General features: G+C 32.6%; 1 protein-coding gene across 5 annotated transcripts in view; it reads left to right on the forward strand.

The window, feature by feature from the left end:
• Window positions 1–20,540, forward strand: part of LOC123708962 (CUGBP Elav-like family member 1) — a 201,555-nt gene that overhangs the window by 121,964 nt on the left and 59,051 nt on the right. For 2 of the 5 annotated variants that reach the window (XM_045660015.1, XM_045660014.1), the window contains exons 4-6: window positions 7,175–7,277; window positions 9,417–9,537; window positions 13,237–13,319. In XM_045660015.1, the coding sequence (XP_045515971.1) occupies window positions 7,175–7,277; window positions 9,417–9,537; window positions 13,237–13,319 (307 nt within the window). Of the gene's footprint in view, window positions 1–3,784; window positions 4,202–6,247; window positions 6,387–7,174; window positions 7,278–9,416; window positions 9,538–13,236; window positions 13,320–20,540 lie in introns of those variants that run through there. The other 3 variants (XM_045660011.1, XM_045660012.1, XM_045660013.1) reach the window with 3 other exon arrangements.

A 20,540-nucleotide genomic window follows, 5' to 3' on the forward strand; every position in this document is an offset into this window, starting at 1 on the left:
AACACTATGATATGAAATGAAAATGAAGAAAGGTAGATTAAAGCTACATTTTTAAACACTGAGAGCCAGGATTTCTTATATTAGAAAAAAAAGGACATCTTTTAGTCGAACACCTTTTTCGAGATGACATTAATAAAACAAATTGAGCATGACGTACAGACTCGAGCTGTAACGCAAGCGCTCATACGGCTCCGTACATCGCAAGCAAACAATTTATTTACTACCACGACTAATAACTGGTATACTCATATTCTTAAAGGCATGTTAATAAACAGTTTAACCAACATAAAAAAGGAAGTTAAAGAAATATTTTAAAATTCATTTCTTGCGCTCCAGGGAAGACTGCTACTACCATTACGTTACTATAAACCACAAATATAAAAAAGTCTCAAATTGGCTTATCGGAATAGATATTTATTGGAATCCATTTTCATGATGAGAAAGGAAAAATAAATTAGACTAACCATAGAGAGACCTTAGATGTGAATTTCACAACGTATCTCATCGGACCGCAGCAGAAAGTTGGTCGAATGAAAATTAATGAAATTCCGCATCGTTCAGCATTTGCGGCGTTTTCACAAAGAGCTCAGCGAACGAACGAGCGGCTGGTTTTCTGTTGTGAAGGAAAACAGTGCAAATTAATACGAAAAGGCAATAGGGAGCGAATCCGCCAAATTGCTTCTAACACTTGAATGTCGGAATCGGTGGTTTTTGATTTTTGAATACTGACTACAATTTGAGTCTATTGGAGTTGTAACATTGTTCACTGCTTGCGTTAAATATTTCTATAAATTATTAATTATTCGGCTATTTATTGCGTTTATATTATCACAACTTTTAGGTAATTCACGAATTGAATTGCCATTAAAATGTAATTGACTACAACTTTTTAATTCTCTTATAGCTCAAATGTACCCCACATACATATCTAGGAGGAAAGGTAATGTTTAATCTTTACCTCTTCACCATACGGCCTTAAATATATAATATATTCAAGGCCTTTACGAATCCTTTAAACTTCTCACCCAACTGACCTACTGTTGAAGCTCAAACAAATAATTACAGTTGACTGCTTTGGGAGTCCAACATTGCAGTGCTATTTTAATTTTAAAACTTGCTCTGAAACCGTCTTGGGAACTTTGCAAAATTTTAAATACTTTGCCGGAAGAAAAACGACTTTGTTCCATATTTAAAGAGAAGGTTTTAATTAGTATTGTAATTGGGATTTATACTAGTTGTGATTGTAATTACACGGCGTGAATATTGTCGATGGTTAATTCGTAGATTTTTTTTTCATTATTATTGCTGTTAACTTATCTTTTCTGCTAGTCCTACAAAAGCTAGCTCAGTACATATTGCCTTCAGATTTATATGATGGTCTAGTCTGAAATTTATCTTAAATAACAATGAAAAATGTGACAATCCTTAACTAGACAAATATTTTTTTTTAGTGATATCTTTTACTGATTCATACATTGATTCCAATGACCATTATTAATGGCCTAAATCGCGCTCTATAAACTTAAACGATTTCAAAAAGTAAGAAACTTTACTAAACTTAACTTAACTTGTGAAGACAAAGTTATTTAACGTGATTAGTGTGCTCTTGAAAATCCTAATTGAGTTATTGTGATCCAGACACCGGTGTCGTAATTCGATACCACAAGTCAAGTCTGCAGCTGCAATTAACTTGTTTTAAAGTTTTTCAAGCGGCTAACTTTGATAGCGTGGTTTTATTTAAAATTAGAAGTTTCGTTAATGGTCTCATACGCAATGGTTAAACTATATTATTTGCTACACCAACGATTTATTCAGAAATTGCTAGCATTCTCCTGGATTACAATTGATAACACGAAGGTGAATAATTATGGCACGTTTTTTTGTGTGTTTCTGTGCTAATAATAAAATAGTAAATACTGTCAATTTAATCCATGTTTCAATACAGAGGCGTACTGCAGTCATTAAGCCGGCTTCTTTCACTCTCGATAGCAGAAATCGTTTTTGAAATTCACCTTAAAAGCTCTCGTAAATGCCGGCTCATAATTAGTGCAACACTAATGAATCGCACTCGCTGTGTGAAACACTATGCCTTGACCTATATAACGACAATAAACTATAACGATTTTTAAGCACGAAACATTTTTAACTGGAAAATTGGTAATTTCGATTAAAACATGCCATGAGTCTAAATTTATACGTTATAACAATTCATATTTAAAAAATCTTTTTCATAAATAAATATATGATGTAACAGTGTAAATATCTGTGATGACTTTCTTTATTATAGGTTTTAAATAAATTAATGATTACTTATTACTTGAGTTATAATTCGCAATTTTTTTCATTATTTTCATTCTTTGAAATACCCTGAATGCTCTTCAACCCTACACGTTGCTTGATGTTTCAATTGGCCTGTAATTACACAATCTAAAGTGGCCTTTGAACTAAACATGGTGCAACCACTTTACTTTGTCAAGGTTTTTCAGTCGACCCTACTCGCAAGGGCTTCCCGTATTATAAACCTATCCTATACGCAGTTTTTTTATAGAAAAACTAAACAACCCACTTACATGCTTGAAATATGTTTTACGACAAATAATTTTATCATAAAACTAAAATGAAGCCATATTTAGCTAGGAAACAACGCACTCCAGTATTTGTATAACAGAACACACAGCTTTATCCTTCTAAACATTTTAATTAAACTGGCTAAGAACTTAGATCGAACACTAAGAAAGGGCTGACTATTTCTTATTGTGCCCCACGGCCTACTTGCTTACCGTCGTATTAATATGATAAACATTTAATAATGTTTAAGAATCGATTCAATTCCTATTTCATTTACCTGACAATCATCATACTCTAATAATAAAGATAGTGACCATAATAACAGATTAGTTGTAAAAGATGATATAGATTTTAAATCTAGATAGACGAAGTTGCAGGTAACAGCATATTTCTTTTAAAAAAACATAGTTTCGTACAGTAATAAAGCGAGGTCAACGCCCCTTGTTCCGTGACATTGGAGTGTAGTATTCGCGTGTTCAATAAAAAAATTGTCAATTTATGTTCATGAAAAAGGCGGTGCGGATAATTCGCGAAGCGAGGCACTGTGACCCCTTCGGTATTTCGTTTGAATGTTCAATTTAAATTAGAAACGAACGTAGGGTCGGATTTTTGACGTTCTTTTTTATTTGCTAATGTGATTTTGATTGCGTGGCTTTTGGAAAATACCATTTGATACAGTTGAATCTAATTTAGATAATATTTTATCTGTTTTTGACAAAAACAGTAACTTATATATTTCCTTAATAACATTAGAGTATTGACCAGAACAGCGCGCTGAGTTATCACACGGGAAACTTTGTTCGAAATCTAAAGCATTTATATAAAAATATTAATTATTACTAATAATTTATAGAAACTCGTAACGTCTACGCAATGAATGTGTAGTGACACAGAAACTGGTGCCGTTGGCAAACACGCAACACCACTCAGCTGTTGGCACCGCTGCATGCCCATTATCTGTTGAATTTCTGTTTAATGGAATTAAAGCACGAAACTCGGACGTTTTTCTGATAAACAACATCTTGATGCACCAAATTAAAAGACCTGATGCCAAATTATAATAATGTCTCAGACCCTCGAGAACATACTCTATGAAATGGGTGCACATATCTTTAATACTACGTTAACTTTCGTCCACATTTTATTTATGTATTGCTATAATTTTTTGTCAGGCGTTATACGGCAATATCGCAACAGCCATTTTGAAATAATTCGTCAACAGATAGAAAGACAATGAGCATGTAAAGTGTTTGTTAAGCAAGAGTGCATAAGTGATAGTGTGTGAAAAAAAATGTGTCCGTGTAATCGGACAGGACACTGACCCGTGCGAAGTTTGGTTACCGGGGACGCGTCTGTCAGGTGGCAATGACGCGGGTAGCGGGTGTGCCCCCGCGCTTATCAGGAGATAAGGCGGTGGCTGATAAAATCGGCCTAGTGGCAAACGTGGGCAAGTCTTCACCGTGACCAGGCTGCTTGCTAGACAGCGGCCGCCGCCCGTCATGCTTCATTCGCTAAACGCACTCGCCGGCAAGATATCGCCGGGCGGCGGCCTCGACAACAACGCAAACAAACACACGCATCCGAACAGGAACTACAAGGCGTATGCGCCGTCATCACCCTACTCCAAAACTAAGTAAGTCTTAGATCTGACATATTAATTAGACTATGAAGCAAAATGACTGCGTTACCGTAAGTGATCGATAAGAGCAAGATACTGAATATGAAGTTCAATAAAAACTACAAAAAATATCTAACATAGGCTAAGGTGTAGGTGTGTAAGGTGTATATTTGGTGATATTATAAGATAGCTTAAGCACTAATCTGATGATATTAACTATAATAGCTTTTGCAGCAGATTAAATTTACTTATTATGTTAAATGCTTTTTGAATGTAACACTGTCCACATTTTTTTAGAATGATAAAAATGTAGATGATTTTTTTCATGGATACTTTTGTAGCCAAAAATATGTATCTGTGAACAAATAATGTGTTACTTCATTTAAGATTCCTTAATATTTGAAATATGCTCGACTCTAGTAATGTACTCTAAAATAGCAAATGGATTATCTAAATGGTTTATGTTCTTACAGACCTTGGTTCGTTAAACCTCAACATGGTTGTAAAATATTAGATATGCTGGTTCTTAGAAGGTTACACTTTTATTTAATAATAATTTCTTTAAAAGGAGTTAGAGTAATAAAATAGTTTTTTCTAAATTAATGCACAGTCATATGAAATGACTGGTATATGCAAGTACTTTTGTAACCTGCGATAAGATAGGCTGTGAAAATAACATAATCTTGTGACGGGTTGAGTCGTTGAGGTGATGTCACGATACCTCATGGAGCCGAAACTCTGATTTTAACAACAGGAATTATTAAACATATGAAAAAAAATAGATAAAAAAAGAAAAAAACAATTTTATTACACTGTAAAGTCAATAGATATATTGATAGTTGGTTCACCTGGACTTAACGCCACCCTAGGCAGCTGCTCCGGTAGGGTGCTGCAACATGTTAGCATACATATTAATATGATAGATTTACCCTTATATACTGATTATATATAATTCACTAACACACTTACAGACCCCGTTATTTAGATCTCAAATTTCTCAAACAATATATATGTTTTATCGCATATCTTTAAACTCTGTATATTAATATAATCAATATGACAGAACAAGAATCCAAGGTATATTTTCACAAATAATGTTCTATTTAACTTAAGACATTCGCTATTGTGGCCTAATTTAATGTTAGAATTTCCATAAAACTGGTACTACAGTACAAGTGTTTTCGTCGATTATAAGATTAGTAACTCACGTGGATTGCACGTGTTATGAGACATACCCAAAAGCATAAAATATATACTAATATATATTTCGTTCCTTTCAATTTTCAATCAGGGACTTTGCTAAGTGCTAGGCATTATAATATGATATCGAGTATTATGTTCTTAAAGTTATTCTAATATCTAAACATTTTATGCTGTTCACATTCCTAATGAATTTCACGGCCAAAAAAAATCGATGCAAAATCTATGAATAATTCGAATTTAGTCAGTAATAATGATACAATTAACTAATAGGTAATCAAAACACAAACATCACCCCCAAATCCCTGGGGTGTGATAATTTTGTTGCGAACTATTTAGCGTAGATTAATATTCAAACATACATTGCAGATTGTAGATAATAATAATGGTAGTTATCATAATATGAAAACAACATTTTATCAAGCTTCATGTAGTCGTATTTTAAGCGCTGTATATCCTACAAGAAGGGGCAAAGCCTGACAAAATATCTTCATCGGTTTTAATTTTTAACCATGTCAGTTTAAAAAAAATGTTTTAATTTTTTTTTAATATTTCCTAATGTGATACTAAATGAAAATGACGTCTTAAATTGAGGAATAGATTGACGAAATCTGTTTTGCCGAATATATATTGATGTATACATCAATATTCGTGGCATTTTTTTTTTTAATATTACAATTTATGAGTACTCGAGTATATTTATAGAATAATGTAGGTTGGTCAACACTTGAAAATGAACTATTGAAATTCAGACATTCAAACCAAGCTGTTTAAATTCAAAATCGCTTGAGTTCTGCATTAATTTTAAGTCTACCTTAATAATGACAGTAAAATGCAATAATGTTAAGCAAGTGTGTTCGGTTTGGAACGAGACGCGTTGATCGTGTTATAAAGTGATAATGTTATCAGGAGATATATTCCCTCTTATCAGTGATAACGTGAACGCAAATATGTACTATGGGTACAAGCCAGGCTCGGCAAGATATACTAAACGATTCAGGTAATAATATCACACTGTATAATACTTTTTTGAGGTTAGGTTTAATGTTTACGTTGTGAAGAAATTTATCCTATTCTAGTAATTATTCGTTTAACATCTTAGTTGTTATGATTGTTAATTAGTTCAGTTGTTAAAGGCATGCAGTATGTTATTATATAAAATATGGTACTAATAAAATTCCGCAGGACGGTGTTGCTACACTGATTGTAACAAAATAAACCTACATATTATAACAAGATGGTTTGCACAATGTGGTAACAATATAATTATTTATATATATATACATCCTAACTGATATTTTTTAGGTATAATATTATAATGAAAAGAGACGCAATGTTTATCTCTCTTTAACGGTAATGGTAACCCACTATCTAAACTTTGAAAACAAATAAAGGATGACCAGACCAGGACCAGATTTAAAATAAGTATATCAAACAAACAAAAGGCCTTTAGTGCAATATTTAAAATCAAATAGCTAGGCGGACAGAATAACCTGATCGCTTGTGTAGCGATCTATGGGTAAATTTAGGAGTAAACGGTACCAACGTACTTCAAATAGTATCTATTTGTTTTTTTATGAGGCAAACGAGCAAGAGGCGTTTGAGCTAGTGGTATGCTGTTCCCTTGAAGACCATTTGGTCAGCAAGCAACAGCATAGGGAAGAGTAAATACTTTACGATTCGTATATATATGAAACGGCAGTTGATTCCATTAAGCCTTGCTGCGCGGCAAGAAGTGTCTTAAAAACATTGAATAGAATTCTAAAAGGCTGTTTCTGTTTGTTTCAGTGGGATAAATAATATGAATATAAATAATAACAACAACTGTACGAGTATCAATAACAACAACAATGACGAGACATCGGAGATGCCGGACCCTGACTATATTAAGGTAATTTTTAATCTATTTTAATTTTCATACGAGTTCGTTTATTAAGATATATTAATTGTAAACTGTTAGACAAAAAAATTCAATAAATTGCATATTACGTACAAGTTGAAATTCTAAGAATTTAGCTGTTTATGAACCAATTTTGATGATACCCCTAGAAATTCAAAACCGCTTGGCGATACTAGGGTGATTTACTAAGCGTCTACTTAGTGGCTAGCAGCCTCTCAGAGGTTATGTATGGTACTATCTTGCCACTAAGTGTCTTGATTCAGGTTGCACTATCTTGTATATAGGGATTAAGAAACGGATTAGGTCATTTTACGTTTATATGTGATTTATAGAAATATTAATAGATAATAAATGGATCATAAGTCGTAAATTTAAAGATGCTTAAGTAAAGTGTATTATGTAAAGATTTAAAGATAAATTTAATATCAATAAATCAGAAGATATATTTCGTTGTCTTATACTTTCTTAAATCAGTCTTTAACTAATCGGGCATTAAATTACTTAATTACGATAAATGCTGAAAGCGGCAATTAGTGTTTCTAAGGGATTTCTACTCAAGTCAAATATTTAACCAAAACCAATGACGAGTATATTATCATATCGAACATTTCCCAACTTAGCACTAAAGAGGTTGAAAATCTCTATATACAACAAATCTCTGAAAAGCCTCAAGTGTAAACACATTCCGATTCCTTGATCCGGGCGAGTGTTCCTTACGCCGCGCTCATAAATCCTGCCGCATTAGTCGACTCTCCGTGTGTTTGTATCGCATATACAAATGCTAATGGTACTATAATCTACTTTAGTGTGCGTAACATATTTGACTTAAAAACGGTAAAATTTTATTGTACGATTGCCAAGGTAAACGACTACACTTTATTCTATCAATTTTTTACTATTGTTAATTATGTAATTTTATTATAATCGTATATAAAGTATTTTACTTTGCAATTATGAATGCCATTTATATATATTTGATATCTATACTTGATAGTTACATGAAAATAGTTTATCAATTTTTCACCGTGCATCACTAGCCATGTTAACAACAGGTAATGTCGACATTAAACGGTGAATGGTTTATATACGCTTTAGAAAAACCATTTATGTATTAATTAAAATCTTAAAACTACATTACCCACTTTAACAATAGCTTTATTTATAATTAAAAAGAAGGTGGAATTCATAGAAACAAAAGTTTAAAAATTGTTACTTAAGTGAAGAATTGTTAAGCAGTTGATGTTAATAATTAAGCGTTTCACTCTCTCTGAAACTAAAATGAAAAGTTAAATCCCTCCAGACAGTTATGATATTGTCTCATTTTAAACTTGAAAATGTTATTTAATCTTATGGCATTTTGTAGATGAATTTTCGAAAGTTTTGAAAGCTTATTAAGTATTTAAATTAGTAATAGCGGCCTATAAAAATATTTAGTTTATTACAGCCGTTAATAAACTCAAACTTACACAAAAGGTTTGCGATTAACACCAACTTGTTTTTATAATCATTATTATTATAAAAGTTAGGAGATGTTTACAATTAGAAAAAAACACATAAACAGGCCTTTGTATAGTGTAAAACTACAAATGGCAGAAATGAACCTTTATCCCATAAACAAAGTTTGAACCTCTCTAAATAGTTATATTTTCGTGATAGCGAATATACCTGTACGTATAATCTGTGTAAAGGTTGTTATCACGAAACTCGAGGGATCAGCGATGCGATACTTCAGGTGACCTACATTGTGCGATAACTTATCAAGGGAATGCGATTCTCACATCGCTCGGTATAACCAAATATGCCTACACAAACACCAATATACACATGTCTTGTGAAAGCGTTTTGAATTGGGTTTGAAATAACTAGATAATAATGTTGCCTAAAAATTATCAATATGATGGCATTTTACTAGACTAGAATTGTATCCAAATTACTATTAGTCTAAATATGATCACTAGTCTACAAAATGAATTATTCGGTCTTACATGTTGACCTTACCGTGTCGTCGTAAGGGTGCAGTTTATGGTATCGTAGGTAAGTAAGATCATATTGTACGATCAGATGTATCCAGACGGTATAATAGGACGATGTTTATTATTTAGTTATCCAGAAAACGGTTTAATATTTCAGATGTTCGTTGGGCAAGTACCTCGAAGTATGGATGAAAATGACTTACGGCTGATGTTTGAGGAGTTTGGTCGGGTGCATCAGATTAACGTGCTGAGGGATAAGATCACTGGTGCCAGTAAAGGTTCGTACTTATTTTTTTTTTATCGATGGCTTCGACCTAACAGACTGCACAATATGTTCGAAATTCATTTTGAAATCTATAGACTAAACGAATAGTTATTTCTTGAAAGATATTGGCTGTGCCAAATATTTATCTGTAATGGTATAGGAAAATTCAACACCATTTGTTGGTTTATAATCATTTATCAAAAACATTAAAAGATCTTTCAGCTAGAGAATCTAAAAATCGACTTATAGTACTACATTTTGATAAAATAGTATTCTATCAATAATTATTTGCGTGAAACATTATAATTAATATTAATTTGATAACGTAATAATATATTTTAATAATGTGATATTTTATCACTACAAATAATATAAGAACTGACTAATAGACTAACTCATAATGTAAAATTCCTTTTAAGACAATTTGCGCGCCATTATGTGTAGCAGGTTATGCGAACTTTTAATTGTACTACCATATTATTTTTGTACCATTTTCTTGGAATAAATTATTATTAGATAATTTTATATTATATGTCATAATCTACTTCCAGAAGCATATGTGAGTAAAAAGAAAAGAAACGAAAATTCAAACACATCGTGTTTGTTAAATTTGTAATTTATTTATAAGAATTATATAGATATTAACGAGTCTACTTTTGTCTATATTCAATTCTTAGGGGGAACAGGCCCGTCTTAAGCGTAATAATATTCCGTAAAGCTTTATTAATAATTACTAGAGTAGGTTTTATTGCATTTAGAAAAAATATATTGAGAATGCGCCTGTGTGTTTTAAGGTATTTTAAGATAAATTCATTCCATTCAGTGTGTGGAAGTAATTTGACCGACCTGAAGCACTCGTATACGCAAATAATGTAGTGGCATTTCTTTCTGCGAAACTGGAGGCGGGACATTCTCGCATTTGATATTTTTCTTTATAGAGATATATTTCATCTCAAGAATACAATATTTTTGAAATGGTTCATCACTTTACTTGCGTAAATGTATCTACAGTGTAGATTTATTCAAATTACGACGAAGAACTATTTTTTATTCTATACTAAATGCATCTTTGGAATCTAGTATTGTCTTTTGTTAACATGACTTTTACACATTAAGAAAACACTTCTTAAACGGAATCGTAACGAAATCTTTAGAATCTTCTCTAGTTTTCACTTTCAAAAAGAGAAATAGGTACAGCAACAAAATAGTATCATAACACTAAAGATGTACCTGTTGTCATTTAAAATTTTTATTCATGTCATAGTTAAGGCCCAGTAATAATTTGTAATACGAGCAACGTAGAGTAGATTTTAAACGTAGATTTCATACAAAGCTGCTTATAACGTAACCTAACGCTTAATCATTACCTCGCTCGCGAATTCAGTCTTATTAACCAAAGTCGGTTAATTAACGTGTCGCGAGCACCTACAAACATAGACTGAGGCGGAGACGAGTGCACAATTATTACTCACTTCAAAAGCCTACGTGATTAAAAACGTACCCTTTTCTTTGAAGTCGAGTTCAAGCCTCGGTTCTTCGTGTAGGATACGTTCCGCAAATATGTTACGAGTTATTAAACTTTGTAACATATACGAAAGCTTTTTAAAATTGAGATCGATATTTAATTTTTTTGTCACACATGTAAGGTTTAAAAATTTGGATATAACACGACTGGAATCAAGTCCGAAGAGACTATATGTTGTATTGCGTGTACTTGTATTGCGTGGTGCTGCATTTTGTTTTGAAGAATATATAATTAAATAAATATACTAATAAAAGTCCAGAAACTTGCTTGATATCTTTGCAAACCTTTCGAGGTGTTATCTAATCTATGATATTGATATAATTGAAGCTGTAGTTTGAATTTGTACTAGATACTTCTTTGAATTTACATGTTACAAAATAGTACATGTGGTTCATGTTTCCAGAAATTTATTTCGCTGTAAACAATCTAAACAAATTATTAAAATTTCAAATATCTTAAATAATAACCGCCCAGTTTAGTAATTTTATTAAAACCCACTGAGTTAACAAATTTCCCATTTAATTAAACGAGCGATAGACAAGAATAGAAATGATATAACAGAGTATCAATTAAGTTTTTTTTTTTTTTTTGAAGAAACTTCAGAAAATTTCCCGAAGTTCGTCGGCTCGATTAATTCAAATTTAGTTCGAATGCTTTCGTTTTCATTCGAGTGTATTAGAGCAGCATAATTGTAATTCGTCTATTCATCTTTTTTTAATGAACATTTTTTAATTTGAACAACTTTTTTCTTTACTTATATCGACATATAATATTATACTAAGTTATATTTTAGGCATATTTCAAAATTTATGTTAGCATTCGTTCCATGTGAGGAAGGAAATTTTCAAATTCCGTTTTTCAGATATTCAGATACTACAAGATTTATTAATTACTCATATTATTTCACTAATCATTCCAACTCAAACGGTATAAATGTTACAATGAAATGTTATTGGTACAACTCGCAATATACGTCTTAGTACGTACCTAAGTTCCTACTCGAGTCTTAATACTTTCATGAGTGAAACGTTTCTCTCGGACTAGTTTCTTTAAATTACGGCTCAATTTAGACCCTCTAAGACTCGCCTGATATTGTTTCTTCCGACAATGCCGCGCATGTTACATGTTGACGTTTTTGCTGCTTTGTTGAAACTCTTTTGTATGGGTTTCCTTTTGTAAGTCGCATACAAATAGCATATCTTTTGTTTAATTCTTTGTAGCCTTAACTTGGTTCTATGAAATTCAGGTAGATTATTCATTTTTTAAAGGCGGTTAAAGAGTGAAATTGTTATCTGAGGTCTTTTGAAATACCTATGAATGATAAAGAAAAACCGAAGTAATTATTTTCTACACATAGTTCGCTTCATACTCCTATTGTTAGACTCGCAAAATGTAAAATGTTTTAGAATATTGTCGTGTAACTCAATGTCACTATTTTGTCAAAAAATGCTAATATCATGTTATCGTTGTTATAAGTTGTATTAAGCCTATTCATTACAATATTAGTACTTTTAGATATTGATTGTAGCGATATCTTCGGGTAGTTTAGTAAAATATTAATTTCCTTTTTGATAAAATCTTGTATATTAGATAGAGAAAAACTTAAAATTTAAGTACCACCCCTTATTTCTTTTAAATGGATCAAGTAATTATCTCGCTTTTTACGGTAGGCATTCAAGGGATAATTTCAACTGTGAAGCATATAATTATCGCTGAAGCTACCTAGGTATTTAACATTGAAAGTACTTATGTTCCGACTTTTAACTGCCTATTGCACTTGATTTTATATCGCCTAGTCTTACTACTATAACAGTTGAATAAAAATATTTCAGTATTTTTATCAAAATTATATATTTTAAGATTAAGTAGTCAAGCGTTGCAGCTATTTATGTTACAATTAATAATCTATATAGAATGTATTTTCGTAAATTGATTCGATACCAAATGGAAAATTGACAGAAAATAAAAGAGTCGAAAGGTTTTATGTTCAGGGCTTTTTTTTAAATACTAATAACGTCTGCGTATATATTATTATAAGTCATATTTAGTAAGTGTAGTCAGTAATGTGAATTATGTAATGATGTTATGGAAATATTAAGTGACGTGTGGACCGTCCCGTGTAATATATTTGTATGTACGTTCGCTCGGTGTGCTGTTATGTCATGTAAGTGTTCGCTTCTGTTCCAGGATGCTGTTTTGTGACGTTTTTCACGCGAAAAGCAGCCCTGAAAGCGCAAGACGCTTTGCACAATATCAAAACTTTGTCAGGGGTAAGTGCGTTTTATGTTCATTGTTTTGGGGTCACCCATATGTTAGAGCTCCGAGTGGTAAAAATGAGAATTTTAAAGATGATATTTACGTATGGAAAATATTGGTGGCCCCTTTTTGTAATACTAATTTATTCCTTATTCTGTACTGGGTTATTCTAATATTTTTTAACAACTCATGTTTTGTGTGTAAGACATTGTAAGCGCCATCCCCGTTGGCTCTGTAACCAATACCTTTGATTTTATATATTTTTTAATATCATATTACACCGTTTAATAAATGAGGCAAATCTAAATTTTTAAAAATACGCAAATGAAACTGTCGGTAAATGAAAATTTAAATTTCATTTTTGTTACAAAAGCATTATTTTGATATCATCATATATAATTTCAACTGTTAAATCGAAGTTACCCGCACGTTACAACAAATTAAGTACATTAATGAAATCGAATGTTAAAACGTACGGGATGCACAGTAAGGAGTTTAACGTAATGAGCGACGTGAAAATAGCTGCGATTCCATTTCAGACGCGAATAACCGTGACAGTATATCCTTTCTCGTTTCACTTCTCATCGGAACCTGTTGCAATATCGAAACATAACAATTTTCATTATTACATTACACGATCGTGGCACAAACATCGTCCTATCGATTGTTAGCGAGCACAATCGAATTACCGATTCTTTTATTCTGAATTTCCTCGGTCTTCCCACTCGAAGTCTTCGTTCGGCGATAATTCAATTCTATTATATTATCGGGGTGGTTTTTTCTCTCTCGATTGATTCCATCTCTTTGATCGGGAGCGGCGGGCAGGTACCTCGAACGATTTCCACCGAATTGGAGGAAAATATTTGCTGATTGTGGGAATTGTTGGCGTCTTATTTATGCCCTCTCGAAGCGATTACGTGGACGTCTAATTGTATGGGCTTTTGTTTGACGATCTTTGTTCATTGAGTGTTTTTGTAGCTCTGTTTACGTTGCGTAATTATTGTTTTCCAACCCTCGATCCTAAGACCACAATTTAATTTTCTTCTCTACCTTAGTACCTCGCCACCCTTATTTATCGTCATTGTTCCTAAATACAAAAAAAAAGAGAAGAATAAGTGTTATATAATGTAAAAGCCTGAGAGTAGATATGATCTGTGATGTGACCGTCACGACTGTTCGTGACGTCTGTCCCTCGGCTTGACAAAGAGAATACACAACTTAGAACACAAACATGGCACCAAACGCCTATAATAATCTACCTTTTATACAACCATTAGCTCGTGACTATCCTGAGATATGTCCTTTACAGTTCAACAGAAACCCCAAAATATATAATATTTACATATGTGAGCCTCTTTTAACAAGTACCTTTAGTAATATGGTGATGACTAGGATATTTTGAATTTTATGTTAACATTTTAGCTAAAGTTATTTTTATTTTATTTATTTAATTACTAGTAATCTTACAGCTAACATATACATATAACATAAAACAAAACACTTAGTTAATACAGAAAGCCAAAACAGATTACATAGATTAACAATATATATGTAACAGAAAACAAGTAAGTACATTCACAGACAAAATTTATTTAAAATAAAATTTAAACTAAAGAAAACTGAAGTTTAACATTTGAAACAGCAAATAATAATTAATATTTTAAATTACTGCTTAAACAAAATCAGAGTCGTCCCGCCTCTTCAAAAACTTCCTCACATCTTCTATGGTGAGGTGGAAAATATCAATATTCTCATAGTTGGTGTCATAGTTAGATAAAACCCGAAACACTGGCGAATTGTGTAGGTAATTCGATTTCGTACGAGGCACATGGAACAATTTTATGTATCTTGTCGCATAAGGAGGATTGTTTTTAAAAGAAATTGAAGACAACAAATATCTATCTATCTTTCCGCCCATTAATAAATAGCATGTAAAATTGCATGCAATCAATTTGAACATTTTTTTTTATTATATCTTAACTAATTTAGTTTTTATAACGTTTACATCGCAGGAAGTTTAAACAAAAAAACTCATTTTTATTGTTGCACATTAAAGCAAATATAATTTATCGTTGTAAATATAAAATTTCTATTATATTTCGAAGTTTGCAAAATGTTCTAAGCGAGTCTATAAAATCAGTGAGCTTAACAAATTTTCCAATATCGTTTCATGAAGTTGTCAGTGTAAGAGGCGACGTGAAATCTTTAGCCGTTTGGCGACCGCTCCTCGAGTTATAATAAATCAATCTATCGGCCACCGGTGAGCGTTCTGAAAATGGAAAAAACTATATATCACCCGGATACCCGGGCACCGGCGTTCACGGGCGGACTCTGATCGATATACCCGGATTTTATGATCGAGTTTCCCCCGGTCTTAAGTAATTGACTCGCTCCATTAGTGAGGGAAGCCTTCCCAACTACTTTATAGATTTGTATTGATCGCTTTAACGTTTGGCTTTTGTTTGTATTAGTTTATGGGGGCTTTTCACTTAATGCGCTCTAGGTTTTGACCTTTACACGAATCACGTGGACCATTAAAGCGTTTATCTAATAACAATATTCGAATTGCCAAACCATCTTCGCCATTATTTTCATGATCAAAATATTTATTTCGTTTCATTTAAACACATTATCATTATTGTAGTTTTGTTTTGTTTATTTATACCCCTTATATTTACCAACCACGTGATCGGGCAGATACATGGCCCAGTAGCTAAACTGCACGGACGTATCTATTATCGCTTTTCCTAAAAAGGCACTTCATTAACTTAAATAAAAAAATTAAGCTAGGTCTGGCTTGGCGTCTTCCACTGGGCGACTACATTGGCAATATCCTAATGATGTTATGGGTGAGCCCTGTCGCCAGTGAGGATCTGCGCTATGTAAGGTGCAAAGGACCTTGTTTGCCGATATTGCAACTTTTAAAACCATTGTTGTGACAACGGCTGTTTCACTACATGTGTGCCGACGAGCCCCTTGATCCAGAACAGTTCAATTTTCATTTGATTTTCTTGGCTAGGATCCGTCGGGTCTTGGGGACGTCGAGGCAGAATACAAAATTTAACCCGTATCACGTCGTCGTCCGTCGTTCCACAGTTGAGGGTTTTTTAATATCATTTAACATCAGATGAGCCTCCTGTCCGTTGGTCCGCTTTACTGTTATTAGTAAGTATGTTTCACTTTCGACAGACAATAATTTTAACGAAAAATGCTAAAAAGCTGGATTAATTGAGCTATGTTTATTTCTGAAGAGTGGCAGCCCTGAAATGACGTCGACTGAACTTAGATTTATGACGGTGCCTCTTATAACTTTATCCCGTGTATTCAATCACTGCCCTAATGCGAGTTTTACTAGACATTAGTCAATCAATTTCTGATTTTTGTGAGTTTGATGAAGAATGCATAGCTAGGATTAAAAAGTGAGCGCAATGAAACATGTTCTATGTAAACCTATGAAATTAATTATAATTGATTCAGCCAACATCAGGCAACATTTTATCTTTTTACTTTCACCTAAAATTCAAAATTATATCTGTTTATAAATCCTATCCTGTATATTTAATTTTCATTTTATTTTATATGTGCATAAAGTTAGGTAGGTCTTAAATACTTGATTTTTAAATTATTTTACGGAAAAAGATTTATACAGAACTCTTTTAGATTTTAGATAAAATATACTAAAAGCTAATTGACGTGATTTGTGATATAAAACATTGAATGAAACGGAAAATTTACTGCCACGAAAAACGCTACCCGGTTGTAAAAATATAATTTTCAAAAGAAAAACGTCGAAAATTAATTTATCGCTATTGACTTTTCGCATGCAATTTTTCCTAGTATTTGATGGTTGCCAAAAGATAGGAATAATATCGGTTTTTTTACTTTTGCGCACGTTTTTTATTTAATTGCTAGTGTGACTTGTAACAAATTAGTAACTTGATACATTAATTTTTACCGTTACATTTTACTTAGAACCAATTATGATTAAGATAATTTGGCCTACTATACAGACAAGTTTTAATCTGATTCATAGAATCATAGTTGTAAAAAACTTGTTAGTTTTACATCCAAAACATGTAGCCAATCAATAGGTTCATACAAAATTAGCATACAGACCACCCGCTCACATGCACCCGGCTAATTACATTTCTAGTCGTTAGCTGGAGCTTGCGAGGGGGAAAGTTGAAATCCCATGTCAATAAGTTTAATAGCTTCCAATATACAAAGGCTTTCGATACGAAGGTGGAGCACTTATGGGTCCCAACGGTGATTTTATAATGTAAGTTTTGATCTGAGTAAAGGACACGCTACGAGCTTAGCAACAAGGTGTCCTTTGACCTAATTACCCAAGACTAAAACTGTCTCACTGTAACGTTTTAACGGTGGAGTTGAACTTATACATAATTTAAAATTTTTCCTACGTTTCAAATATAATTTATAATAATACATAGCTTCAATCCGGTAAAAAAGTATTTTCTTTCAATGTGTAAAAGCTATGTTAACAAAAGACAATACAACGGTGGAGTTGAAAGAATTTTAATATAGATTTATATTGAGGAAGTTCTTTATTTCTTTAGGGTCTAAACCCTTCTTTTCATCCCTTAACGAAAAGGTTTGAATATTTTCAGATTATTTTGAAATTTAAACAGAGTTTTGAAAATGTTTAATAATAATTGATTTCATATAATGTTCCTTGAAAAATTATTTAAAATGTAAAAGTAAGTGATGTTATTTAGCTAACTCCCTTCCACTACTCTGCTTGTTATTACCCTATTGTGAAGTTGAGTTTACGTAGACTTTGAAGGCTGATAATAAAACCCGACATGTTCAATATTTCGTCTTTATTACACTTCTGTAAAGTTTAGTAATTATTTATACTTGAATAATATTCACTTGAAGAGTGATTTTGAAGGCTATTTCTTAATGGGATAACTATTTTTAAATACCAACGGCATATTTTAATTATATATTTAATTTAAATTTAAAACTCACGTTCAATGTAAATTCATCAATAAATCTTTTTTTAATTTAATCCAGTTCATGTTTCTTATAGAAAATTCACAACCTGCTATTAAACGCTGTTAAATTGTGCAATGTCTTCAATTTTAAATATAAATTCTAAAAGATTAAACTTGTAAATATGTGTTGAATATTCCGGAGAATGTGGGTAAAATTTAGGATGGAATTTTAATAAGAGTAGCATTTTTTATTATAATTTACTTATTATTCACAAAGTACCCCCGTATAAAAATCCGCTTTGCGTAAAGGTGGAAAAGTAGCTTAAGAGATATATTATAGCGTTGTAGGAAATGTATCAAAGCGAATTTGATAAAGTTTTATTTCATAATACATGAATTCGTAGTTATAGTATGTTTTATTACAATTTTGATATTATAATACTGGTGAATAAAAAATGGTTTCTCTATCAGGGTTAAAGTCGTGGTAATAAATTAATCATAAATGATATTAATTATAAAATTAACATAATTTTTCCAATTTTTCTATAGCCAAGCATCGAAAAACACCCTCCCTCAATAGTGTTTGATTGAAATTCCCGCTGAGTTTATTAAATGTATGGAATTTTGCATGTAACGGCGATAGGGACGCGGGCCCTTAACATATTTCAAATTGTTAATACGCTAATGAAGTATCTGCCTTAATAGAAAGAAAAGTTCATTAAATGTAAGCAAAACTTTTGCCAAAAAAATCACGATGGTTGACTGCAGCCTGTGGTAATTTTTGTTGTTACAATAATTTTGATTAATTTTTTCTTAGGTCTTCCTATTAGAATTGACTGCGTAAATAAGATCCTAACAAACTTTTATTTATTGTACTGTATAGTATAACATAGTAACTGCCATACAGTTATATACAATTTGTAACAGGTATTCTGATAGAGTGACAACACTACACCTACAAAAAGAACACACGCCTTGTGTGTGTCTTATTTACAGTACTCAGTACATCACACCGAGTACTGTAAATGCATGTTTGTATATGTTACTTATGGTATGTGGTGATCCCTTTCGAAACCTACTCGTGGCGCTTACTAATTGACTAATTGAAAGGACCTGACGCGCCTCTAATCACTTGAATAATTTCGGCTTTAGGGACTATGTGCCTTAGAACTGATCTTGACTCTGAAAAGTGTAAAAAATATAGTTAATCTTTGCCCATCATGGCATCATTACTAGAACAATCATATAAAATAATAATATTCTTTCATAATATCTACATTTCTTAACATGTTTTGTGCGTGGATGCATAGTTTTTGTTTATATTTCTGAGAAAAACAAAAATATTATTCTTTATTTTGAAGTTCTGTGTTACCGTTACGGATGTATTTAATATGTATTTGATCCTGCTACCCGAATAAGATATTACACTAATTACAACAAGCCAAAAGAAATAATATACTTATTCGCTGCACCAACAAACAAAGCTATACCTTCCTTGTAGTCACGTTGTACTAATATGTAATAAACATTTTCCTATTTGTGATATTAGTCACAGATGAGGTTACAATGTTTATAAATATAACGTTGGTAAATTACTGGCAAGCTTATTACTTAATTATGTCTGTAGTGTATGAAACTTGATAATATCGTGTATATTATTGAGATTGCGTGGGCGATGAAACTCGGCGCAATTAAGATATCCCCCGGATCCCTCCGAAGTAATCGCCTATTGATTTTAGATTTATGTCGAGACAGCTAGTCAGTCATCGGCTTAATGCCTGCGTAACTCCATCCAATGTAATGAACTCTGAAGGGTTAATATCTGGTATTGTTCATGCCCGCGTATTTTTCTGCGCAATTTATTATTATGTAGCCCTACTTCTACTAATTACCTGTTTTAGAAATATGAAGTGGATAATGATTCCATGTTAATGTCCTCTACAGTTTCAATCCTCCCGGAGACTCCCGGAGCCCATCAATTCCCCCCCCCCCCCAGAATATGAAGATGCAGTTTAAACAGAGATTACCCCAGGGGGGTACCACACGTTTCCGCTGTGGAGAATCCCCCTCTGAGCGTCCATCATCGGAACAATCAGTATTCGGTGGTGGATGCACAGGCTGCCCTTCGTATTCTGGGGTGGGCAAAAACTGCTCAAAAAACTATAGGTTTCGATCTCGGGGCAAACGGAAGAATTTACCGAAGGCATCCCCTTCCACGCTCTCAGTGGACTTTACCAATGTTAGGGGGCTCAACTCTAATCTTAACGCGGTTCACTT

This window comes from Pieris brassicae, chromosome 4, assembly GCF_905147105.1.
Source record: "Pieris brassicae chromosome 4, ilPieBrab1.1, whole genome shotgun sequence".
Lineage (NCBI taxonomy): Eukaryota > Metazoa > Arthropoda > Insecta > Lepidoptera > Pieridae > Pieris > Pieris brassicae.